Consider the following 27,862-nt stretch of genomic DNA (forward strand, 5'->3'; position numbering starts at 1 on the left):
TGTAATTTCATTATATTTTAAAGAAAGGCTGAGCAGCTGGTGAACTCATTCTGTGATATCACTGCAAACCTTGGTGACCGGTTAGTCATTTATTTCACTCTAGTCAGTATGAATGGTAAAAATACTTACAATATCAAAGTAGCATTGACACGCATCTATGGTGTTTAGTAGTTCATAGACATGGTCCTAGAAACAGAAAGAGATAGAGAGAAAGAATGCATTATTTTATTGCAGATGGGTTGCATACACACAGCCATCTTTTATTTCTGATTAATATTTTGAGCTAAAATAAAATCATCCATGATAATATGGATATCCTTTAGGAATCCATGAGATCAAAGTCCAAGAGCATGACAGAACAAACAGTAATGGGTATGAAAAATAATAGTCACCATTATAAAAACGTACGTTGTCACAGATGATGTGTCAAAGTTACGTACAGGAAACTGCTTATGGGCATTAATAGTACATTCTGTCAATGAGGCAAAAATCTGAGCATTCAGTGAAAATCTGGACAGTTGACATTAATAGACAAGTGAGTATAAACATTCTAGACTGCATTATACTGTCTTTCAGACAGCTCTTGCGAAGTGCTGCATCGCTTTGAAAGCCAGTAAAACACTTAGCATTTTTTTCTGTAAATAGTAGTACATGGAGCATATAAAGCACCACTCACTACAAAGAATTATGATCAGGTCTGCGATGATAACCTCTCTAGTCAGGGATGCCAAGATCCACATCTCAAGCTTTACTTTGAAGTTGAATTTCTTGGTATCCATGTCTCGAATACATAATAAGGAGGTTATGATCGTAGCCCTGAGCACAGTCCTCTATATTAGTCAACCAGTCACTGAAATTACATGAACTTTGCAGGTAATCTAGTAGTCTCATCATGTCGGTACCTGGTTGACAGACTCTTTCAAGTTAAATTAGGTCCCACCTTATCTTCAACTACTGTCATTTACTTAGGAGCTCCACAAATCAAACTTCTAGGCTGTTTACTATTTTATTTGTCAGATCTGTCCAGGGATTTTCCTTCTGTGAATCCCTTGATGTATGGCAGTGATATGGATGTTACCAGAGCATCAGCAGTACAACTGCCAATAATACGTGACAATAAGACATATCTGGCAATATTAACGCAATAATTAACTTCAGGCACCTTCAACTTAAGTGGAGACAGACTAAGTCTGTTATGTGGCACAGCAGCTAAGCTGAAACCTCTACTTTCTGGACTCTTTGTGACTCCCCTGGAACTAAACATGAAAATAACCAAACACCAATTTGGTATGCAGAGATATATTTGCACCTGCCATATGTACTGGGGATCATGTTAGCAACCTTAAAGCAAATGTTAGTAAACTATTGCATTTTGTTGAATAGTTTATACATTTCTAATCTCTAAGATAGAAATGCCATTGAGAAAAGGGGTTCTGACACTTCTGCTTGAGTGCAGTTTATCCCAACATATTTGCCTCTTCAAACAATATGCATGACTGTCCACGTATATCCACTAGGATCTGTCACTTAATTTCATTAGAATCCTGCATGCACATGTACTGTCATACACTGAAGACATAAGACTTGGCAAAACTAAAAAAGACAGAAGATTAGCTGCCTGTTCCTTAAAAGACGGAATGATTTTGTATATCTTCATGTTCAAGTTAGAATTTCTAGAGCAATTACCTCTCTAGCACCTGGAGCACCTCCTTAAGTTCTCTTATGTTCTTCTGAAGACAGTGACTCCCACAAAATCACCAAACAAACTATGGCATAGTGACTTAACTCATTCTCTCAAATGGAGCTCAGGAAGTTTGCACTGTAACTTCCAATGGGTGGAGCCTAAGCCTTTTGACAGAATCAAATTATGCCCTCACATTTCAAACAAATGTTCATATCTCTGAAACAATACAGGTTACTAAAGAAGTATAAATGGCAAACTCTTCAGCACAAACTCTTTTTATAGTGGTAGTATTCTTTAGGTTATAGGTTTTAAACCAAATATTATAAATCACAGTAAGCACGGTAACTACTACATGTGTAATATTTTGTAAACAACTTGCAATATTTCAGCAACCACTCAAGTTACACACACAGTGGCAACAACATTTTATTCATATAGCTGAGAGCTTTCATTTGAGGCTAAGGAGTTCTGCCTGTGTTACTTGGTTGTTGAGATATGTAGAAAAATGTGAAAATTATATCTATATAAATTAATATAATACAAACAACAGTTAATATCTATTTACCTGCACTAGACAGAGGTCAAATATTAATGTAGTTGAGTTTGCCATTATATAAGCTCTAAGATGCATGGTTTTGGAACTATTGCTGCAAATATGAGCAAGTAGAACTTGACGTCTACAGACATCAGTAGGAGTTAACTGTAGATGCACCTGGAGCTGTCACTCGGATGTATTGAGTTAATACTATTAAAATAAATCTACCTCGTGCTATAACAAGCCATGCTTAGGAAACATTTCCATTATCCGAATGACATTTGCAATGTTTTACTAAAATGGTTCTCAAAATAAAATTTACATTTCTAACACCTGTGATTTGGTGCCACTGTACACACTGATACCTTGAATATTTCACTCTTTTTATGTGCATTGCAGGTTGTAACAACATTTCTAACACATGTGACTTGGTGCCACTTTACACACTGGCACCTTGAATATTTCACTCTTTTTATGTGCATTGCAGGTTGTAACACCAATAACCAAGTACATTTGCAGTGACTGATCATGTCACTGAAACCTGGGTCCAATAAATATATAAATAATATTCTGCCCCTTGGTAAGGGGGGGGGGCATACTCCATTTTGGGAGGTTTTGGTTCATGCATCATCTTAATAAACATAACATCCTCTGTGGCTGAAGAGCCTTGAGAGATGTTTGATAGAACTGGATGAAGGAATCCATTACTGGAGATGATCTTCCGAAAGCAACAGATTTTAGTCCATGGAAAGCAGTGATAACACTCACAAATCAGAAAAAATAATGTACATAAAAAAAGTATGCACTTTTCAGAGTTGTTAATTTCAAGGCACATGCTACCATTCACCGCAGAACTACATCACAGAAACCTGACAGCTCTGAATTGTGCAACACATTTCATGTTGCCACACATAAAATGCAAAGTGTAGGTGACTGAGGTATCCCATCAGATTTTAAAGCTGTAACCCAATGAAAGCTGCACTTCTCTTCTGGACTTTATCTGTATAGTAGTGTTAATGGTTTACAGCTTTCAAAACATTAAAACAGTTTGCACTGCTACATGTTTTCATTGCAAATGGTAATATATCTGGGAAGCTAAAGTCCCATGTATTACAAAGAATTATGACTGGGTTTCTGCTATCATAACTAGTGTTTTAAATGTTCTTGAAATGGATATCAACATTCACCACTTGAGAACTTTACTCTCGAAGTGAATTTCTGACATCCATTTCTTGAACATGTAATGAGTTGGTTATGACTGGAGACCTACTCATAATACTCTGTGTAATAAGCTATCAACTTCTTTTATCCTTTTATTTTATTTATTTATTTAACATTTGTTTACCAGGAAAGTCTGACTGGGATGCATGTTTTTGGAATGTGGGAGGAAACCAGAGCACCCAGAGGAATGCCATGCGAATGCAGAGAGGACATGCAGACTCCGCACAGAAGACATCCCAGACTAGATTTGAGCTCTGAAATAATTAATAGGAAGCATAAGCTTCACAAACTAGCCTACCCTTCACATAGAGTCTTAGACCATGCACACTTCTATACATACTGCATTACTACTATAACTGAAATTGTCTGTTCTTGTATACTGTACCATTTATTGTTCACATACCAACTACTGATGCTTATTGTAACATGTTTGTTATGCACTAATTTTAATGTTTCTCCTGTGTACTTTATTTACTTTGAATATGTATGCTTTTCCTTTGGTAAGGGCTATAGTTAAAACTGGGCCTCTCTGGACCAGTCCAGAGGCCAAGTTAAATAAATACATTATTAGACAGACAGATAGGTAAGCAGACAGGCAGACAAACACACCGGCATAAGATTATAGGTGAGTGAAAAATCACAGAAAAGATGCAGTAGGTCAATCTGCAACAAACAGATACAGCTGAAGGACCACAAATCTTTTTGCACCTACTTTTTTACTGTCATATCTATGTTTACATGTTTAAAGAGAACATTTTTCAGCAAGTGAAAACTGGATCATTGTTTATTTACAGGTTAGAAGCATGATCTGCACTACAAGTGCCCTAAAGGAACAGTTAGTGAATAGACTTCACAATATGAAACACAATCAGTGACTGACAGCCAAGGTAACTTGACTGCATTGAGTACAATTCATTCTGGAAGACCTAATCTTTTCAGAGTATTTCAACTGGCAAGTTAATTACAACTTCAGCTACTAGGTGGCAGTACTGCAGATATTTTCTTGTAGTAGCTTCCAAGGAAGCTCTAACTGAGATAGCACAGGACCATCATTCAACAATAACACTGCAGGCTTCCTGACCTCTTTTTTTGTCTCTCCCTAATGTGTTCTACTTTATCTGAAATATTTTTAAACCAGTGCTCTTCAACACCTTTTTTTTGCCAACAGAAGTTTGAAACCACCTGTGTTCATGAGACTCGCAATGGTTGCAAAATGGACCAGCTTTTCCTAGTTGAAAAAGAAGTCTCCAAATCATCCTGTTGGATGTTCCCAGGCGATCTGACAAATATAATTCAAAGTGTCCTGTATATGCCTTGGGTTTCCTTGCTGTGGTCCTAGCCTAGTACATGTGACATGGAAGATGCCGAAAGACATCCTCAGAAGGTATCCAAATGATCATAAATGATTCCTTCCAACATGAAGTAGAAGTGGCTGCAATCCAGAATTCTCCCATTTGCAAAGCTTTTCACTGTGCCTGTTTGTATCCACAGTCCCTTTTTCTTGTTAAAACACATATCCATAAGGAAAGATGGGGACACTGACTGGTATGTTGATAGCTTTGTCCAAGTCCACTTCCTTGGTTTTCACTTTAACATCACATGCTACTGCAATACCTGCAGTGTTGCCACTTCTCCAGCCATCCACTGGTCAGATTTTTGACTCTGTCTATGATCATCAAATAATACTTAAACTCCTCCACCTGAGGCAGCTGTTCCTTGTTCAGTTATAGAAAACAATCTCCTCTTTTCTAGAAGAGGTATTGATTTTCATCCCATCTACTCCTCACCCAGGAGGGAATCACTTCATTGCATACTGCAAATCATAATCACTTGTAACTAAGGGGAGAACATCATCTGCAAACAGCAAAGGTGCAACCCACATATCTCCAATGTGGATGCATTGCAAATATTAGCTGCACCTTGATATCCACTTTATGAAAATGACAAATTGAAAGTGAGACAATGCACACCTTAGCAGAGTCTTGCAAACATTGAACATGCTTAACGTATTGCCATAATTACAGATAGAGCACCCACTGCTTATGTACAGGGGCTAAAAAGTATGCAACATCAGCCCTCGTCCCACCTCCTTTGGCAGTATTTTCCCCAACAAAATCTGGGGACACATGGTCATATTTCTAATGTCAATTGTAATTCCTTACTGAGTTTCATATAAGTATATCCACCCCTTTCTCCCTTTCTCTGTCTCTCACCATACTATCTACATCTTCCACTGCCAAGACAAGTGAAAGAGGTATATGATTGATAATGACATACCCATTCAATCTGTGTCTACTGCTCTAAGCCTATCTATGGTACTTCACTGTCTGTATATTATTTGTATTACTAATCAAGTCTAGAAAAAAATCAATAGAGTTCTAAATGGAACAGTAGGCAACTGCTGTGGAACAGGGTTCGCCTATCCAGTTGCTGAACAATGTTTCTGCAAAAGTTCCTGAAGTGTGGCCTTGTGAATGGGACATTAAAAATAAGGGTCCAAAATAAGGAAAAAATATTAAGCTCCTGACCTGAAGTGAAAGGTCCTCTAAATTCAGTATCAACAATAATCTGATAATAAGGTTTATCATACACATAGTACTTCCCTTAGATGCTATGGTTTCAGCAATTAAAGAGAGCTACCAGTCAGGTTCCTTCCAGCAAATGAAGAGTGCAGACCAATGAATCTTACTACTAGGAGGCTAAGTATGTGCAGAACGTGGTGCATTGGGACTGCAGCTGAAGAGGTGGTTGGGTTGGTGGGGGTAAGGACATTTTCTGTTTTTAATGTAAAAATGATGCTTTACCATCTTCAATACTTGATAACTTGATATTGGATGAGGGATACCGGGGGGGGGGGGGGGGGATGTTGACATAATGGTTAAGATATTTACCTCACAGACACAAGATACAGAGGTTGATTCTCATGTTTGAGGTTAATGGGCTATGAACAACTTGCAACTACATTTCACAGACTTGCGCAATTTCTGTATACAATATATGCATTTATTTTTGTGTTTGTGTGTGAACATGAGCAGCATGATTATAAGGGTGGAGGGATTAACATTTTAGTGCAGAGTGCATGAAAGCGCTCATCATGCTGTCTCTTCCTCTCTCTGTTGTTCAGGTTCCTTGCATCTAGGTCAAGACACAATAGCTAAAGTATGCAAACAGATCCTGACCAAATCTCCACAAATTCAAAGTACAAGTCAGCTCGGGACATTTCAAATTGCAAAACAAAAGCTTGTGCCTTTTATCATTTGCATCACTACATTTTTACTGCTGGTTGTGAAATAAGTCTACGTTGTAATTTAATTAGTGTGGTGCTCCATGCTGACTTTAACTTTGGGCTTGTAGCTAAGCACCAAACTATAAAATAGATGAAACAGAACACATTAATACAATGCGCAGTGAGCATGCTAAATAAATACATAATAATAAATACTGTGCATAAAAATAATAATGTTCATCGCAGTCTACAGTCAAGTGTAAAAAAGTGTGCCTTTAGGGATCTCTTAAAAATGGTCAGTGTGGGATACCTATATTACACAATGGGAATGAACTTACAGATGTGAGTCTCATGATTAAAAAAGAACAGCCACCAAATGTTTCCGGTAATACTCTGGGAATCTCCAGCATTGTGAAGTTGGGTAAGTGCACAAGCCTAACATGGCTGTAAAGGGAAATGACCTAATTCAGGAAAGGGAAATCCACACTAGAACATTAAAGGTTATCTGGTACCAAACCGCCAGTCAGTGCAGGTTCTGCACAAGTGGGTTAATGCAAGAGCAACAAGGAATGTGGGCAAGTAACAAGGCTGTAATTCTTTATTCTTTTCTGCCTCTGCCTTGTTGACAATACACTAAATTTTCCCGCAATGGACATGAGCCCATTAGATACTTGGCAGTGGAAGTTCCCTATATCTACTAAAAGGAGTAGTCAATTATTCAAGCAGTTTACAATCTTGCTGCAAGCCAGCTATAGAAGCATATTTGTGTATGGGTAATTATCCCAGTGACTGGGCAGGAAGGGCAGTATACCCACACCACAATGCAGCTCACAATGGAATGAGACCCTGAATTTATACTCCTGTGTACTTGTTAATGAGGACTACCAGCGGGAAGTTGCTTTGCAAGCCATAAGCCCACCCTGGAATGCCTACTGCACTGTCAGCCCTCTTCTAAGGAACTGTGGCTATATGTATTTGCTCCATCGACCCTGTCCCCAAGATGGCCCTGTGAAGGCTGTCAGCCTAGCCAGATAGAATTTTATAGATAATTATATCATTTGTAAATATTAATGTAAGGCACAGGCTTGTTGTCTTAAATGGAAAAACTGCTGTTAGATGTGGAACTGCAAAAAAATGTCACAACAGTGCTCACTACTGACCAAGTAAAGCATGTTGTGACCCTTTGATCTAAAGTTGGCTCCAGCCCGTCTAGATGAAGACATTCTAAATTGCTAGATTTAAACATGCAAAGGAGATGTTAAGAATGTAAATGCAGTTTATATTAGCCTGGGAACCCAGGGAAGTGTGAAGAATGATGTAGTGTGAATCAGAACTGCAATTTCAATTTAAACAGATAGAACCAGAGAGGATTAAGCATTTTTGTCTTGACCATCCAACTCACAGCACTGTCCAATTATCTTAGACTTGTGTTTTCTTTTAGAAATAGCTAGAAACTAGAAAGATTAGACTAAGTGTTTTTCTGTGATGTCAGAACTATACTACTGAATTATTTTAAGTATTTTGCTGTGATCGCTAAACTCTTAACTAGCACTGTGTAGTAAGAAGTATTGTCTTGTGTTTTTATTATTTATTATTAAATGTTTTAAAACCTTTCAACTGTGGCTGTTTTGTGTAGAGATAATTTAACCCTTCAGGTACATTGTATATTTATAGTGATTACTGTACCAAGTCACTCTAATAAGCCTTGACTGTTTAGTTATACTACCAATTGGATAATAATAATGCACAGTAATAACTGGACACCCTTTAAGGGCATTTGAGTAGCTGATAAAAATTAGCTGGGTGGTGGCAGGTGGTACTACTGTATAGTCTGGGTAAGAGGGGCACAGCTGGAGAACCTGTGCTAGCCTTTCCCAGGAGTGTCTGTGTGGTTGTATAAACTCCTATTTCAAAGTGTGTGTGTGTGTGTGTGTGTGTGTGTGTGTGTGTGTGTGTGTGTGTGTGTGTGTGTGTCAGCTATTTGGGCAGAGACATGAAGCAATGGTTGGACAGAAAAGGTGCTGGAGGTTTTAGCTTGTCCAGCTAGGCTGAGATCTGGACCCTATAGCTGTGCCAGTGGGGAGTCTTACTGGGGTCCTGGAGAGCAAGGGAGCAACCAGCCCCAGACTGACTGTGATCTCTGTATGCTCTTAAAGGAAATTGCACTTTGCTGTGTGTATTTGTTATCCTTTCTTCATTTATGAGACACTCTCTCTGGTGTTAGTGGTGAGGATTGAGGCTCCTTGATTGCTGGGCCAGGGCACAGGTGTCACAGGCCCCATCCTCACTATCCTGTGCATTCAATCAGCTGGGAGATGCTAGTTGAACTCACTTCACTTGGGATGTAGTTAGAGATTTATCCCTCTATGCCACTGTAGTTGACTTAACCGGTTTCAGAGTTTTGCATCAAATATACACAGTCATGTTCAGTAGAAGGAAGCTGAAGGTACAGTAAAAGGTAAGAGTCCAGGCCATGCACAACAATGGAAAGGTCCTTAAGTAGGAATGGTTTTATGACAGATGAAACCTTGTACCAGAGTATCAATCTGTTATCCAAAACACAGCAGAATTCCTCACTACATCCACAAGCTTAGACTTCTAACCACTACAATGGCAGACAGAAATATTTATTTATTTGTTTTATTTTTACATTTATTAACCGGGTTAGTCCGACTGGGCTCAGAGAACCTTCTTTCAGTAGAGACCCGAGGAAAAAAACTCCAGGAAACTAATTAAAAAAATAAGAAAAACCTAACAATTCAAGTTGTAATATAATTAACAGTACAAAAAACACAGAGAAATATGCAATGCAAATATATACAGGACAAAAGTACAATATTGTGAGAATGCAGTGACAATATGTTCGAGAAATTTGGTTACCATTAAGTTATTTACAAGGAATGTAGCAATGTCTAAAATAAAAATAATTTAGAGTAACATTATGGCATAGTACAACAAAGATGCATTTAATACCATCGGTATTAACTGTAGGGACAGTACTATATGGAAAGAGGTAGATACCAGGCAGATATTTTAACTGAGAAAAGAAGAAAAATTCATTAGGTAATTTCCTGACAAGTACATACCCATGCATGCTGGAAACTAATTTTTAGTTGCTTTTTGAATTCACGACTTTTGGTAGTGGAGAGAAGGGACAAGGGAAGTTTGTTCTATGAATATGCAACTGAATGACTGTAAAGTATTTTCCAATATTTTTGTTTGGCTTGGTCACCTGCAGAAGGTTTTGTTGTGTGCTTCTGAGGTCACGATTGGGTGTGTAGGGTGTAATTATGGATGTAAGGGCAGGGCAGGAGTTGGGGCTATTTATGATGCTGTGTGCAATTTGTAGTTGTGATATTTGAACCATGTGGGAGAGCTCAGCCATCTTAAGCTTTTCAGGGATATACAGTGATGGGATTTGTTGCTATTACTGGCTGGAAATCTTTCTATCTTGTTATAGGTGGTTTCTAGTTTGGTTAATAGGTTCATAGGTTCATAGGTAGGTAATAGGCTATTGACCCTAGGGCTTATATAAGCCTAGCCAAAAAGGTACCCTGGCTTTCGCCACCCAAGAAAATTATTTTCCTGTGCTCCTGTCGAGCAGAGCCACAGAAGTGACCCCGAGGTGAAGTTCCTATTTCCCATCCAATCATCAAGATTTTTCTTGAAGTCTGCTAATGAGGAGCTCTGTTTGACATAGATAGGTAGTCTGTTCCAGAGTATGGGAAGTCTCTGGGACAGGAATCTATCCCTCCAGCATGTTCTGTTTATTGTGGTGACAAGGTTTAGGTCTGTACAGCATGTAGATCAGGGGGAATTGGGATTTCTTTAAGTGGAGCATATCCAACAGCTCTTGGTTTGACATAGCTTTGTATGTTAGGCAGAGATTGCCTCTGAGTAGGCGATATGCGACGGAGTAAAGCTGGAGTTTTTTGAGACAGTCTGTGTAGGGTATCTGTTTGAGGCCAGTAATCCCCTTTGTGAGGTATTGCTGTGGCCTCTCCAGCTGTTGTAGATGTCTTGTGAGGTACATACCAAAAGGGGCGCTGTACTCTATAATGGGTCTAATGAATGATGTGTAGAGGGGAAATTACCTCTTTTTTCTGGTTGAGAAACCTTTTGTGATGAGATGTGCCACATAGACGAATTTCCTGACCACTGTGGCGATGTGATTATCAAAGGACAGACTACTGTCTGCCTGTGTCCCATGGTCTCTTATTACACTTTCGGTGTTAAGTAGACTACCACCTATGTGGTAGTTCATGGGTACAGAGTTTTTAGCAAAAAGGATGACAATGCACTTTTTGGCATTGAACTTCAGGCCATGGCTTTGACACCAGGCATCTTTCTTAGTGAAGCCCTTTGGTAGGATGTCCATATCGTTAGGAGTTTTAATCATGGCTCCCAGTTTGCAGTCATCTGCAAACTTTATTAGCCAAAGACCTTCTATGTTAGCCTGTACTTCAGAGAAGTATATACCAAACAGGAGAGGACCCAGGACTGAACCCCGTGGTACTGTACTTGTCACTGGTCTGAAGTCGGATTTGGAGTTTGCTACTTTCACAGTGTGGGTTCTGTCCATGAGCCAGTTGGCAGCCCATCTTGTGACATAGGGATTTATACCTAGTTTAGTGAGTTTATCTATAATTCCAGAGTGGGGGATGGTATTGAAAGCCTTGGCGAGATCTAGATAGGCTGTGTGACCACCTTACCCTAATCTATGGCTTTGGTGACTGCTTCAAAGAAGTATATCAGGTTTAGGAGACATGATCTGCTTTTTACAAACCCAAACTGGGTGAGGTCCAGAGTTTGGAGATTACCAATGTCTTTGTTTATGAGTTCCATGATGATACGTTCCATGGGCTTGCAGACTAAACTCATCAGTCTAATGGGGTGGAAGTTCCTGGGGTCCGTTGTGGTGCCCCCTTTGTGGAGTGGGATAACTGTCACAGTGCACCATTCAGTGAGCACAAAGCCTGAGGTGAGGCTATGATTGAACATGGTACTTAGGTGGGGTGCCAGTTTGTTCTGTAGTTCATATAGAATGCAGCCTGGGATATTGTCAGGTCCCATGGATGCTGTGTTCTTGGCTTTGGAGAGTGTGTTTTTTACTTTGCATTCTTCCAGTATAGAGATGGGCCCTCTAGGGGGTGAGAGGGGGGTAAAGTTAGCATTTCACCTGATCTGCCAGGATGTTGGCAATATCAGTTGGTTCTGTATATTTAGTGCCATTGTGCTGTAACTCAGAGCAGATCTGAGTGTTGCCATTGAGATACTTGACATAGCTATAGAATGCTTTGTGGTTGTCTTTAGAGTCAGTGGCAAATTTGTTTTCATAATTAGCTTTGGAGGATTTTATGAGAGATCTCAGCTTCTTACTAGGGCTGACCAGGGAGCTCCTCCAGTCATGGGATTTTACTCTTTTTTGCGACAGTTTCTTCCTTATGTTGTAGAGTTTGTTTATGGCAGAGGACCACCAGATTGGCTTCCTTTTTTGGGGGGGGAATAGCATCTTAGTTCTGTTAGGGATAACATGATCCATGCACTCGTGCAAGTGCTTATAAAGTGCATTTGTGTAGGATTCAGCAGTCGTACTTCTATTGTCCGTCTGCATGGGTGTCATGAAGTTTGCCACTTCTGTCTTAAGAAGTGTGAAGTTGGCTTTGGAGAAGTTTTATACAGTGGTTACCTTAAATGGAGGTGGGGGTGGGATGTGGATGTCTAGGGTGATTATCTTGTGGTCAGATCTGACCAACGAGGAATTGACCTCTGGTGTGGAACACCAGTCACCCATGTTGGTAATGACCATGTCTAGGATATTGCTGACCCTGGTGGGGGTGTGAATAAGTTGATCCAAGGCATTGGAATTTATGAATTCCAGAAAACATTGAGAAAAAGAGTTGGTACATGAGTAGTTTTCCCAGTTAGTGGTGGGGTAGCTTAATTGCCCATTATTATGGTGTTGGGTTGTACCCTAATATTTTCCAGTGTATTAAGAAATGAGGAGTGAGAATCCTGGGACATGGTGGGGGGTCTGTAGCAAGCTACAATTTGGATTGCGGTCTTGCCCAGAGTTAGTTGCACTTGGATAATCCCGGATGCTTTATGCTGTGCAACTAGCCTGGAGATGTGGATATCCTTAATGAATATGGACACGCCTCTGCCTTTAGTGCTTTGTTCTGGGTTTGGTAGCCAAAAGGTGTGGTATGAATTATAGCCTGGTAATGCATGGGTGCTCTCTGGAGCTTTGAACCATATCTCTCTCATTGCACAGATGTCGATGTTCTCCATTTTAAGGAGCACCTCGAGTGAGTGCATTTTGAGTTTTAGACTTCTAGCATTGAGTAGAATTATCCTCAGATTTTGCTTGCTTGTACCTGTTACGGTGGTGAATTTGTTATTTGAACTTTGCCAAAAAAAACACTATAGGGCTGGCAAGAGCTTTAGCCAGTATCCGGAATCCCAAGGGCGACAGGTGCAGGCCATCTCTGGCAAAGCATCGTGGTCTGTCGATCATATCATCCCAGGCAGAGAAATACTGGATCCCCTTGGAATGACACCAGAAGCTTAGCCAATTGTTGAAGTCAATCATTTTGTCCTTGTACTGTGGTATCATTCTGGGTGATGACAGGATGCTACTGAGGGCTAGGGTCATACCTGCCTGAGCTACAAGATCGGAGAGCTCCTCCATGTCTCTTTTCATGAAGTCCAGGGAGGTACATCTCAGATCATTCACAGCAACATGGACAATGACAGAGTCATATTTGTACTTGTTCTGGAGTGACCTGAGTGCGTGCATTATGTGGCGGATCCTGGCACCCGACAGGCAGCTGACAGTGACTTTCTCCTTGTTTAGCCTGGTGAGTGGAACATCAGTGTGCCTGACTATAGAGTCACCTATGACTAGAGTATTGGGTGCATTGTTATGCATTATGGGCTGTGGTTGAGTGGCACACTGAGATTGTGGGCTATATGTTATTTGGGTTGTGATGGGGGGGGGGTGGAGCTTGCTTGCATTTCTGCTTTGGAGGTCCCTGTTACTTGGGCAGATTTTTATTGAAAGCCTCCGTGAATGTAGGTGTGTGTTTTACATTTCTATGTGTGTGTTTTGGAGGTGTAGATTTTACGGGAAAATGTGATGAGTGTGGTGTGGTGCAAATGTTTACCTTCTCCTCTTGACTGTCTATTCCACTCTTGGGTTTAGAGAGCTTTGCTTCCAGTTTGGCTATATAAGTGCATCTCTCACAGGTTGTAATGTTGGGTGCTAGAAGGAGAGGCTTGTCTGTGTGCATGAGGCAATTGCTGCATTACCCCAAGATGCCCAGAGTCATCAGGTAGACGGGAGAAAACACTGAGAGCTGACCCTTAGACATGCCTGGATAGGTGCTCATTTATTAAGTACTAAAAACTGCTTTCCTCTAGACAAGTGAGGAAAGTTGAGTGCTGTAGTAATTTGTAGTTTACTTAGTGCTTACCAGTTCTGAACAATTGCTGAGCTCAAAGAAACAAATCTGAGTGCTGAAACTAAAAAACTGGCTAGTTTTAAGAAACAAAATTAAGCTAGAAGGCTTCTCTCCAACATAGAAAGTTTTCAGGGCTCCGAAGCTTACAAATAGTCCTGGATACAGCAAATATGTATGTGGACTAGAATACTTACAGGAAAGGCAGGAAATAAACTTAGAAGTTTTTTTTCCCAAATGCTCTCTTTCTACACAGTAGGAATGCCTGAAATCAGAATATGACCTCACTGCATTCAGTTGACTGAGCAAATGAGATGGGCCCAGAAGGAGTATCCAAATACAAATTTACAAGAGGGGCGTGCAATTTCAAAGCCACCAAGATTAACTCCAAAACAAGAACAGGGAAGGGGGGTGGGAACTAACTGTAGAGAGAGAGCCACAATTTTTAGTTCAATTAATATTCAGTAAGAAACAAAAATACAAAATGCAGTACTATATGAAAAAAGTGCAGATAAAAGTGTACTTAAATTCACTTATACGTCCAGTTGATTGCAGGCAGATCTTAGCCAGCCAAAGATCAAGTATTAGCAGAAAAAACAAAAAACAAAATGCACCACTTATATAAGGCTGGACAGCCCCTCAGCTGAAGCACAGACTGTGAAAGTGAAACTACCCCCCTCCCACTGCTATCAATGGCTACACTTCTAACAAGATATCTGTAGAAACACAAGCTATATGTAGAGACAGACAGCCAAAATGTTCAGTTCAATTAATATTCAGTAAGAAACAAAAACACAAAATGCAGTACTATATGAAAAAAGTGCAGATAAAAGTGTACTTAAATTCACTTATACGTCCAGTTGATTGCAGGCAGATCTTAGCTGGCCAAAGCTCAAGTATTTAGCAGAACAAAAACAAAATGTACCAGTTATATAAGGCAAGACAGCCCCTCAGCTGAAGCACAGACTATCAAAGTGAAACTACCCCCCCCCCCCACTGCCATCAATGGCTACACTTCTAACAAGATCTCTGCAGAAACACAAGCTCTCTGTAGAGATAAAGAGTCACAATTTTCAGTTCAATTAATATTCAGTAAGAAACAAAAACACAAAATGCAGTACTATATGAAAAAAGTGAAGATAAAAGTGTACTTAAATTTATTTATACATCCAGTTGATTGCAGGCAGATCTTAGCAGAACAAAGCTCAAGTATTTATCAGAACAAAAAATAAAATGTACCACTTATATAAGGCAGGACAGCCCCTCAGCTGAAGCACAGACTATCAAAGTGAAACTACCCCTCACTGCTATCAATGGCTACACTTCTAACAAGATCTCTGTAGATACACAAGCTCTCTGTAGAAACAGAGAGCCACAATTTTCAGTTCAATTAATATTCAGTAAGAAACAAAAACACAAAATGCAGTACTATATGAAAAAAAGTGCAGATAAAAGTGTACTTAAATTCACTTATATGTCCAGTTGATTGCAGACAGATCTTAACCGGCCAAAGTTCGACTCGGCAAAGCCAAAGTTAAGAGATTATTTTGGAGATACGTAAATATGGGAGCAGCATACAGCAGGAGTGGTAGAATAAATGTTTCAGCCAGTATAGGTCTAGATTTGTTAGGTATATATTTGCTATTGCGATATAGAAGACCTAGTTTTTTTATTGCACTTTTTGATACTGTTTAAGATATGTAGGTCAAATTTTAATTGGTCATCTATAGTAACATCAAGCAATTTGGTGTTTGAATCAGTGGTGATAATTGTGTTATCTAAGGATGAGATGGTGACGTTGTCTTTAGCTGGACTGAGGCTTTTTGGAAGGAAAAGGATAAGGCTTGGTCTTTTTGGGGTTGAGAAGCAGGTTCTTTTTAGTTAGCCATTGTTCTGCTAGGTGCAGAGATTGTTGAGCAACAGTGTGGAGATTTTGTATATTGTCGGAGGTGTTAATAATAGTGACAGTGTAGAGATTTTGTATATTGTCGGAGGTGTTAATAACAGTGACAGTGTGAAGATTTTGTATATTGTCGGAGGTGTTAATAATTGTGGAAACATCTGCATACTGTATTAATGTAGAGTGGGGACAGTAGACATGGAGGTTATTTGTAAATATATCAAAAAGTAGGGAGCCCAGGATAGAACCCTGGGGAGCCCTGGTCATAACAAGATGGAAAAGGGAGAAGGATGTTTGTCATCTGATGGACAGATATCTGTTTGAGAGGTAGCTGTTAAACCAGGACGTAGGGGAGGTTGCCAGTTGTTGGTTGGAAAGTTTGTTTAGGAGGATGGGATGGGAAACTGTATCAAATGCTTTGGATAGGTCAAGGAATAGTGCCAATATGAGTTTATTATTATCTCTGGCTTGGGCAATTTTGTGTGTGAAAGGCAGGAGGGCAGTGGTAGTACTGTGCAATGGTCAGAAACCGTGCTGTGTGGGTGTTATTAGGCTTGCCTGTAAGAGGTGGTTTAGTATTTGTCTATGTATACATTTTTCCAGTATCTTGGATAAAGGGGATAATATGTCAATAGGTCTGTAATTTGAGTGTTCTGTAGAATTTCCACTCTTGTGGAGGGGTATTATGAAGAATTTTTCCAGATATCTGGTACTGTATTTTCTTAGATGGCTCTATTGATAAGTATAGATACAGGGTATGCTACGGATTCAGCTGCATGTTTGAGAAATAATGGAGGGAGTTTGTCGGCTGATGGGGAACAGCGCTTGAGTTTGTTAAGAAGTGATCTGATGAAGGAAGTTGCTATGGATGCTAGGGAGAACGATGGAAGAGATGAGGTGGGAGGTGGAGTCTTAATATCAAGAGTTTCTAGTTTCGTAAGCTTTTCTTTTGTTTCAATGAAAAAGTTGTTAAGTATGGTTGCAGTTTCATTAGAAGGTTTGTTAGGGAAGGGGTTTGGTGAAGAGGGGTTCCCTGGAGATAGTAGTTTGTTATTGAGTGCCAGAATTTCTTCAGGTTGGAATGTGGTTGCTCAGAGATTTTTGATAAAAATGTTTTTTGTCTAGTTGGACCTGCTTTTTTGTTTGGTTGTGAAGCTGTTTATATAAGTTGAAGTGGAAAGTTGAGCTGTTATTTTTTTCCATTCTCTCCAGGCACTGTCTCTCTTGTTCATAAGTGATCGAGTTGCCTGGTTTAGCCATGGTGCTTAATTACATTTTAGCCTAATTTTTCTACTGGGAGCCAGGGTGTTAAGGGTTTCTAGGAATAAATTATTGAAGCTTTGGACAGCCTCAAGAGGTAATGTGTGTAGGAATGACCAGTTTACAGTGGACAGTAATTTATTTAGAATGACAAGGTTGTAGTTTTTTAAGGTTACGAGACTCTTTGTATTGTTGGCTCTTGTTAAGATTGGGAGAGTGTCTTACTACTGAGGTGGTCACTAAGGGAGCTAGGTATGGTGGAAGGGTTATGATAGCACTGGGGGTTGGATGTTAATATCCAGTGGATAACCGAGCCATTCGGAAATTTTTTTTTGCTGTTGTGTAGGTGAGGTAAAAGGCTGGGTAAAGCCATAAATGTTTATAGAGTAGTAAGCGGATGCAGTATTAACAAGATCCCAATCAATATTTATATCCCCAAGGATGATGGTTTCACAGGGAACAGATATAGAAATCCAAGAAAAAAACTGTTAGAGTATGGTTTTTACCTGGGAGTATGTAGATTGCTGCAATGACAAGTTTTTTTTTGTGTTGATTTAGGTTACAAGCTGCTACAAGTATTTCAGCAGAGAAGAAATCAGGGATAGCTATTGAGAGGGGGGAGAGAGAGAGCTGGTCAGAGTAGAGTATAGCTACTCCTCCACCCTTTTTTGTACTTCTATCCACTCGGACAATATTATAACCAGGGGGAGAATTTTGCAGTTTGTAATATGAGGTTTTAGCCATGTCTCAGATACAGCAAGTATATCTGGGTTAAATTGAGAAATCCAGGCATGAAGGAAGGTACTTTTATTGACAATGCTTTGTATATTCATTGAAAAAAGGCTTGTGATCATAATGAGTTATTTGTGAGGCAGTTGAGAAAGGGGCAGTGCTATATAAGTATGGTTAGAGTACTGCTGGCAAGCATACACTGAATGATAGCTCAGTTAAGATACAAGGGGAGATTGTATGGATAGGAATGTTCTGAATGTGTAATAAATCTTCCTCCCCCAAGATTCAACTAAAAGCTGCTGGGGGTGTTTTTGACTACTGAAGCAGCTGTAACAGGATAGAATGCTAAGAAAGAACACACAGGCAAGAAAAATTCTTGCACACACAGGCTAAAACAGAAAAAGCGGATGGAAAACAATATGAAGATAATAAAGCTGGTCTCTAGTTTTCTGGAATGGGGGAACTGCATTACACTGGAATAGATCCATCTCCTTGGCTGATAACATAAGCCGTGGTGACTGCATTGTACATAAATAAGAAATTACTAATGATGAAAACAATACTGTAGATTAAATTTACTTTTTTTTTCCTTAAGAAACTTTGAAACCCCTAACTTTTTACGGATTGCTAGCAAAGGATGTAATGTTGTGATGACAGCACGTGGAAGGTGGGCAAAGGATATTGAGATCAGTGTCCTAACTTTATAGTGTTCAAATTAGTGAGTCCAACATGGAGGGTACAGCCTGCAATTTCAGGTAAACTCACTCCTTGGGACTTTCCAGATTTGATATGGGGGACATAACCAATGTGACAGGAGCATGGTTTAGGTATACAAGGTTTAGATAGTTATTTGTTGATAATTGTTGTTGGTTTCAGTTCATTTGGTATATTTATAACAGTTTCTCTGTTGAAATTTGTTTCTGAATAAATACTAGATTTGTATACAAGGTGAGGGTGAGAAAGAAGGTTAATGTTGTCCTGTCCTGGGAAATGATAGGAAAACAGAAGTGTGTAGATATGGCTACCATGTTTATTGCTGCTGTCTTGGAACATCGATAAAGTAAAATCATTGATTAAACATATGAACTATGAGATCACACGACAGTGGGGAAAAGGGCAAATCCCTGATGATGGCCAAGCAATTTTTCCCCGAGAAAAAATTTGCTGAAGTGGCTGTTAGGCATTTCAAAAGGTCAATATTTAGGTGTCGCTAAAGACGTGTTCAGTGAACTCATCTTTCAACATCGTAATATAGACCCTATATAATGAAGCTCTGAACTATTTGCCTAGCCTACATTTATATATGACAATGGTTGATATATAACATCAGTGGGCAGATACATGGAAGAACTCATCTAGGCTGTAATATATTTGTCTCTGTTCCTATGTGATTTCTAAGTGACTTAGTTTCATACATTCATTGGTAAGCACTTGGCAATGTCTGTAAACCATTACAAGCCTCGCAAAAAAAGCCCATTCAAAACTTCCATCTGGGAGGGAAAGATAAGATAAACCTAAGGAGAATTTGAGGCTACGCATCCAATTATCTAGGTTTACCTTGAAGGTTACAAGGGTGCTACTCTGCTTTTTATGTAAGGGAAGTCTCATACAAACATACAAAGCTTAAGGATATATTGGGATATGAATCTATCATGCCAGTGTATCTTATTTATCTGCGTATGAAAGTTTAGTTCATCTAACTGAGTATTTTTTTCTCAATTGTTTTTATAGAATATTTTTACAGCAAAAATTAATATTTGATAATAGAAATATTATAAAATAAATATACATTTCTATAAGAACAGTAGTGAGCAACAATTAAAATAACTATTTGCAATGGTGTTTACTATAAAACAAAGCTTTTTAAACAGAAAAAATGTGATTAGTAGTTGTTAGTTAATTATTAAAGTCTGTTGATCTAGCAGTTCTTTGAATGTCAGCCATATATTATATGAAAAGTGATTTTGGATGTTCTTGTCTTGATCCTGATAAGTCGAAGATGACAGACTTCAGTTGCCAGGTATACAAATTAATTTATAGTAGAAGTATAGTATCTGATTCTTCCAGGACTTGGTGATGACATTTCTTGCTAATGTTAACATACTGCATAAAAGAGGGTATTTTATCTATGTGACACATGTGGGAATAGGTATATTAAATGAAATAAGAGATTTAGTCAGCATAAATTTATCATTAAGAACAGACTGTAAGAGAATTCATAATGTCCCAATATGTTTTAAGTTTTATACAGTCATAAAACATATGCTGCCAGTCAACTTTAACATTTAGGTTACATCTTAAGCATCGCATTTCTGTATTATACATCAGTTCAACTTTATGTGGTGTGATAAAGGTTCTATGGAAGAACTTCTAACAGAATATCCTCCACTATCATTACCTCTATGATGGAATAGGAGGTGATATAGGGTTGGATCTTAAATGGCTCAAACGGCTAGAGACAGATATCCATGGAGGAGTCTATAAAAGTCTGAGTACAGAGAAAGAGTTGCCAGCCTCTCCTGATACCTAAGATTTCTGAGGCCATTGATCTTTTTAGATATTAATCTCTGAAGTTTCACAAGCTGAGTGATATCTGATAAGGTATGAGTAAAGGGGAAGTAAGACTTCTTTAGATCTAGAGGAGATGCCTTTGCAAATGATATGAGCCAGATAAAAGGCTTTCTGAACTACTGTGAGAAAATGATGGTTACATGTTGAGGAATAATTAACAAGAGTGTGCACAGCCCTTGCACCTTTGTCTGATGGTGGGGGGTGTATCACCTATATGGTAAGTGAAACTGTTTTATTTACCCAAATGAACTACTCTATATTTGATTTACATTTAATTTGAGATCACTGTCTTAGCACCAATTGTTATCATAGTCTAACTCATTTTGAAGCAATTGTGAGTCAGTTAAAGATCAGATAACACCCAGTTTACAACCATCTGCAAACTAAGTTAACCATAGACCAATAGTGCTGACCTAAAAGTCCCAAAACTGATCCCTGTAGTACATCACTGGTAACCTTTTTGTATTCAAAAGTAGACAACTAGTTAACTACCCACCACACAATAATATAAGGATTTATATTCAGATTTACAAATCTATCAATAATGCCTACATGAAGAACAGTGTCAAAGGCCTTGGCCAGGTCTAAATATGTTGTGTGCATGGCATAACCACTATCGACTGCTCCAGTTACTTTTTCAAAGAAATTAAAGAGGTAAAAGAAGCAGAACAATCCTTTGACAAAGCTGAACTGATGAAGGTCTAGGGTTAAGAGATTTTCAATGTCGAGCTTAATGAGGTCTGAAATAATGTGCTCCATGGTCTACAGTCAGCAGAGACCATGGTTAGGCTACACTTCTGTAATGGAATTACAATGGCTGTGTGCTTCAGGAATGTAACCAATGGAGAGGCCTAGATCAATCAGGCTAAGTAGGGGGTCAGAAAGGCCATATTTGGCAATTATAATCATGCAACCTAGTTTGTTATCAAAGCACATGAATGAAGTATTCTTAAATTTTGAGAGGGATGACAGAACTTGTTCCATAGTAACTAAACAGGGTGGCTTGGACTGTGTAACCTGTGGAATAGCTATAACTGTGTGTGGAGTAATATTTGCACTAAATTGTTATCTAACATATTTCATTTGGGTCAAAAAGTGTGTTATTATTATGGACTAGCTCCAAACAACGTTTGATGTAACTTCTTAACTTTTTGATATACTTAAAGAAAGATTTCTAGTTATTTTTGGTTTTAGTTGCTATTTTAAGTTCACATTCAGCATTGTTTTTCCTAATGGTTCCTTTAAACACTTTGTTAGTTTGCTTAAGTGTGCTATAAAGGTAGATAAAATGAGACCTCTTATAAGCATTAAGCAGTTTCTTTCTCTTGCTATGTAATTTATTGATATGGGTATTCCACCACAGGGATTGTTTTTAAACATCTCAATCAGTTGTGGAAAGGGGTTGCCTTATCAATACAACTAATAAACTGGGAGAAGAAGTCGGAGACACAGAGCAGCTTTAGCAATGTGAACCATATGCGGAGAAGTACAGCAGAATTTATTTTGATAATCAATTAAATAAACACGGCTTGTATTTAAGAAGTCCTTAAAGGCAGAGCTATTTACAGGTGAAGTACTACCAGTTTTAAAGGAAAATGTCTCTAAATTATGGTTTGATTTCACAAGTTATGATAATACATATGGAGATGTGCAAGAATTGGCCATATGTGTGAGGACAAGATCCAGGATATTGGGACCCCCTAGTAAGATAGTTAGCTATCTGTGTCAGAGAGCATTTATAATGTTAAGGAACTGCTAGCATGCCAGCCATTGGCAGTGTTTGTCAACCAGTTTATTGGTACATAGTTGAAGTCCCTCAGTAGAAATGCCTTGGGCTTAATGGGAATTTCAGATATGTGTCAAGATAACCATCATACTCAGAAGTGGACATAGAGGGTGTTCTATGGCTAGTTATGAAGTGATTATTAGTCTTGTTTATGGTGATTTTGACTTCTGGGAGCTAAAATGTGGTGTACCAAAGAATCCACTGTGAGGTGAATATGCTTAAAGTGATGACATCTGGTAGCCTAGTAGCAAAGGATCGAAATCCAGTTAGGACACTAAAACCAATGTATAATCTATCTAGTGCTTCATCATTTATGAGGCAGTTGTTTACACTGTGTAAGGCTAAGGTTGCTGGTCGATGTAATAAAGGCTGTTAACCATCTTCAATGGTACCACTAGGTACTCTTGAAACTGGTGTGTCCCTTCCCATTTTGGATTATATGCCTCTGGTCTTCCCTCTGATCGAGTGAGAAAATAATGCTGTGATCTTGTCTGTAAATATTTCTCATCTTTGAGAAAAATGTGCAAGAGTGCAAACTTCATTGCGGAGGGGGTATAAAACTCATTCTTAGGTGTTTCTAAGTGAGGAAAACAAAGATCGTGGCTTTTCATTTTATTTCTGCATCAAGTAAGGGAAAATTAATTTGCTTACCAGAGCCAGGTTAAGACTTAGGTTTTCTCATTCCCATCAAATTGTTTAGCAAACTTCTTAAATAAACTCTTAGCCCACATAATCTGGACAATGGTAAAAATAACAGGGGACAAAGGCACAAATTTTAAACATTGCACTTATAAACTTAGAAAGTTGCTAGTATAACAGGATTTGTATTAACATGCATTTTCTGAATGATATAAAAGTCTGAAACTCGAGTACATTATTTAGTGACTTCAGTCCTCGGTGATTTGCTAGAAAACTGCAGATTTTTTGACAAACAGACCTGAAATAAGAGGCCAAAATCTGGACATTCTACAACAATCTGAACCATTGAGAGGTACGTTGTTCAGTTTCCTTTTAAACATACTTTTCTTGTCTTCTTAATAACAGCATTTTGTTGCTTTATCTGAATACTCTGCAGTTACATCATGATTTCTTCATTCTGTTTTTCTTGCTAGTTTAGTATAATCTAAAACACAATTCTTTAGTATTTCATTTGCTATATATATATTTTTTTCTGAGTGAAATTTATTTACTAGAATCAACATTCCTCTACGCCTTTTACATATCAAAGTGAACCAACTAAACTTTCTTAGTCTTTCTGTGTAATTTACAAAGTTTCCATATTATTGATCTTTTTAAAGTATTTCCTCTGTACTTTCTTAATATGCATGATACACTTCTACGTAACAGGCAGGTCCCATTGTGAGTATTCCATCATCTTCTTTATTTATGATAAAAGAATTAAAGAATGTGATCAAAACCGCAGATTCCAAATGCATGCATCTGGAGTGTTTCTCTCCAGGCCTCCTCTAAAAAGGGCTCTGCCCCAGTTGGACTTTCCTGGTAAACAAATGTTAAATAAATAAACAAATAAAATGATCTCATATTAACAGACCTTAAGGTATCATGATAAGTTTGTGAAGTTTTTGAATAATTCACTTGATCTAATCTTTGAATGTGCTTTTTTTCCCTGTGATCCATATACCCCTGTACATTTCCACTTCAGATATGTCATTGCAACAAATAGTGTCACTTGATTTTTTCTGACTCGGGCAAGCCAGGCATGATCCTTATTTAATGGGATAACATTGTTCTGTGTCCAGCTTTGGATTTTGTTGAGAAATATCTCTACCTATAGAGAAACGTCAAGGTGTAAATTGTGAAGAATGAAACACCAAGTTTTTTTCTTCTCTAACATACAATCTTTAATCTCCAAGCCAACACTGCAAACACACTGTTATAAAGTGAACAATTTTAATTATTATTTTTAATGTATTAATCAGCAGCCAATGATTCATTATGTCAGAGTCTTGTCTAATATACAATTTGTCTTCTGAGACTTAAAAAATGTTGATCTTATCAGGAAAATAAGTCACCAGCTGCACATTTGCAATGCATATTAACTCTTATCTAGTAGGTACAGAAATACTATGGTTTGCTTTTTTTTCTTCTCTTACATGTGTGGAATCTGCACTAGCCCCTGTGGTTAAGCAATGCAATTCCATAATGATTTTCTTACAATACAGGTATAGTTTTGAATGGTGTTTTGTTTTAAAATCAAATTACTGCTTTCATTTTTTAGTCTGAATCCATCGACTACACCTCCAATTTACCACTGAGGTACTTGGAAGCTTAAAACTTTACAAAGATAAACTCTGAGCCAAAGTCAGTAAAGAGGCCATCTGAACGGGAGAATACATTCTGCCTGGCTTCACCTGTCTTACAACACAACACACCAGCACTGTCCTTATGTGATAGGCTACATTTTTGTGCTCCCTGGATTTAAACAACTGTAGTCTTACTGTGAGCAGCTAAACAGAACCCACATTATTCGATTCTGCTATATTTGATAAGAGCCTGTGTTGTATAGAATCAAGCATCATTAGTCATGGTTAGTATCATGAGTTTCCTGTTTGTTTTTCACTTATCTTGCACTTTTCTCTCTGGTGCACTGTCCAAACAATAGTCATTTGTCCTTGTGCATAGCCTTAAATATTTATGAGGACTTTACAGTCGTTTAATGGTCTGACTCCCCAGTTATAATTTTATAATTTGCTATGTCATTGTTCCAGTGCTGAAAGTCATACCATTCATACCTTCAACCTCTCAGTGCAAGAAATCTGGACAAAGCCAGAAAGAATGGGGGGACAAAGGCCCGAAAATAGGGACAGAATTTAAATATTGTTCTTACAAACTTAGAAAATTACTAGAATAACAGGTATAACTATATATTTTCTGAAGGATATAAAGTCTGAAACCCAAATGCCTGTCATTATTAAGTGACTGCAGTCTTCAATGATTTGCCAGAACAGCATAATTTTATGAGGAACAGGCCAAAAATATAAGGCAAAAATCTATACAGTTGAGAGGTATGATACCATTGTATTATAACCACAGAACAGAAATCAGAACATACTAATATCATAGTTTAATGCATATCTATATGCTTGTGCTGTCTAAGCCTTACTGAAAGACATGAATTAGGTTTTTTTCATCGGAAGATAACTTTGCTAGTGACAGGGATGAACACATTACCCAGAAGGTCAACGATATAAGGAAGGGAACTACTCAGGACATATCTTCTACTGCCATACTGTGAAGGTTACCGGTAATGATCTCTAACTCATTACATCCTAGTGATGCCTCCAGGTGCATCTGCAATTACCTCCTCCTGACACCTCTAGGCATCAGCTATTGCCTGTTCATATTTGCATCAATAATTCTAAAACCATGCCATATGCAGTGTTTTAAAATATTTCATCTTAAAGCTTATACAATGGCAAACTCAACTACATTAATTGTTGACCTCTATCTGCTGTAGGTAAATAGATATTAACAGTGTTTTTTATGATATTAATCTATGTAGATATTATTTTCACATTTTTCTAAATATCTCAACAAACAAGTAACACAGACAGAATTCCTTAGCCTCATATGAAAGCTCTCAGCTAGATGAATAAAATGCTGCTGACTGTATGTGTGTAACTCAAGTGGTTGCTGAGACATTACAAGTTCTCTACAAAATATTGCAAACTTAATAGTTGCTGTGTTTACTGTGACTTATAAAATTTGGTTTAAGACCTTGAGCTTAAAGCAGTGATGGTGAACCTTTTGGGTTCAGTGTGTCAAAAATTTGGAAAATGCCTAACTTGACACTGCTGGTGTGTCACCCTCTCCAAACAAAAATAAATTAAAAATAAAACTAAATAAATAAATAAAATAAAATAGAACAAAATAAATAAATAAAACAGCATAGCTCTCAATACATCGGGAATAAATCTCAACAGAATCAGAGACAAATCTAGAAATAAGAGACATAGACAGTTTTAAACTACTAGTACTATTAATTTGAGATACTGACAGAAAAAATTAACATGAATTACCATATACTTTCTGAATAAAATAAGTCTATAAATCTAATTACTGTCATTAGGTATAAAAAGTCACCAGTTTTAGGAGGGACAGTTGAGAGGAATGTAAAAGAGCGCACTGCTAGAAATGTAGACTACTTGCCCTTTACATAACTGTAACCACGAAGAGAAAACAATGTCAGCACTGCCCTTTGCAGACTGTATTGAGATAGTATACTGAAATAGTCTTTGAGGTTAATAGCTTCCTTATCTCTGCAGCAGTGCTGTTGAACTGGCTCCTGACACAAAACAATTCAATGCACTTCACATGAACGAGGAATATAAAAGCAGTATCTTTAGTAACTCTGGTGTTGGTGATCACTGGTGTGTCACCCAAAACATTGTGGCATGTCACCTTTGACACACATGTCATAGGATCGCCATCACTGGCCTAAAGAATACTACCACTATAAAAATATTTGACAATCTCTTTGCTGGAGACAGAAAGAAAATGGTACCCAGAAAGTCAATGAGTGGAGAGGAATGGGAATTATCCAGAATATAACTATAGCCATGCTAAGCAGGTCTCCTGAGACCATACCTGACATTACTGTATAGGAAAATACACTTGTTAGTAAACTTATCATAACAGTAAAGGGTCATATAGATCACGGCTGTAATAGTCTATGATGTATGGGATGTATCCTGCCAAGTACTGGACATCTGAACTGCTTTCAAAACTTTGGGCCACCTTCCATGCACCTGTAGCATTATTAGAGCTTGAGGGCTATCCGGTATAAAAGCAAACATATGGGAACCAAATCTCAAGCTTTCTTGCCACATAAAAAGAGAGGCTTCAGCCCTAACAGAAAAATGTGTGCTCAGAAAATGGGGAAAGATAGGGACCTCCACCGTGGCATAATAAAAAAAGACAATGGGGTAAGGAGGCAGTGTTTATGCTGAAACAGTGATCTTTTTAAACATTTACTTTTATGGTAAATTTACTTACACAACTGTACTGTCCTCATCATTAGATTACTAAGCTACTGCAGCAATGATCTAATGAGGAACAGAGTACTACTGCAGTAGCCTAAACCATGCAGGATGAATACTATGGTTTAGGAAGAAAGGAAGGAGAAAGAAAGATCAGAGTCTAGAAGCCCTTGAAGAATTGTTCTAGCAAATCCTGTTCTAGCCCTAGAAAAAGAGTCAGTTTTGTACTGTTTGGTAAACGTGTGGAGAGCAGATGAAGCTGCCACTTCTAGAATATTTCTACAGTCCACTCTTTTCCAAAAAGTAGCAGAAGTAGCCATAGCCCTGGTAGAGTGAACTCTGAGCTTGCCTGGATGTGTCTTGTTATGGTAAGAGAACAAAACTGAATTGAATGAGACAACAATCTGGAAATTGCATCTTGACACAAATTGTCCCCTTTTCTTGCCTTCATAGAAAATAATTGATTAGAATTCTTGAAGCTTTTTTT

At 38.2% G+C, this 27,862-nt stretch overlaps 1 protein-coding gene across 2 annotated transcripts in view; it reads right to left on the minus strand.

Annotated features, from left to right (window-relative positions):
* NCKAP1L (NCK associated protein 1 like) overlaps positions 1-27,862 on the minus strand; it is a 1,498,172-nt gene that overhangs the window by 1,283,259 nt on the left and 187,051 nt on the right. For both annotated transcript variants that reach the window (XM_044083976.1, XM_044083975.1), the window contains one exon: positions 130-186. In XM_044083976.1, the coding sequence (XP_043939911.1) occupies positions 130-186 (57 nt within the window). The remainder of the gene's footprint in view (positions 1-129; positions 187-27,862) is intronic.

Source organism: Protopterus annectens, chromosome 9.part0, assembly GCF_019279795.1.
Source record: "Protopterus annectens isolate FY-2018-M chromosome 9.part0, PAN1.0, whole genome shotgun sequence".
Taxonomy (NCBI): Eukaryota; Metazoa; Chordata; order Ceratodontiformes; family Protopteridae; genus Protopterus; species Protopterus annectens.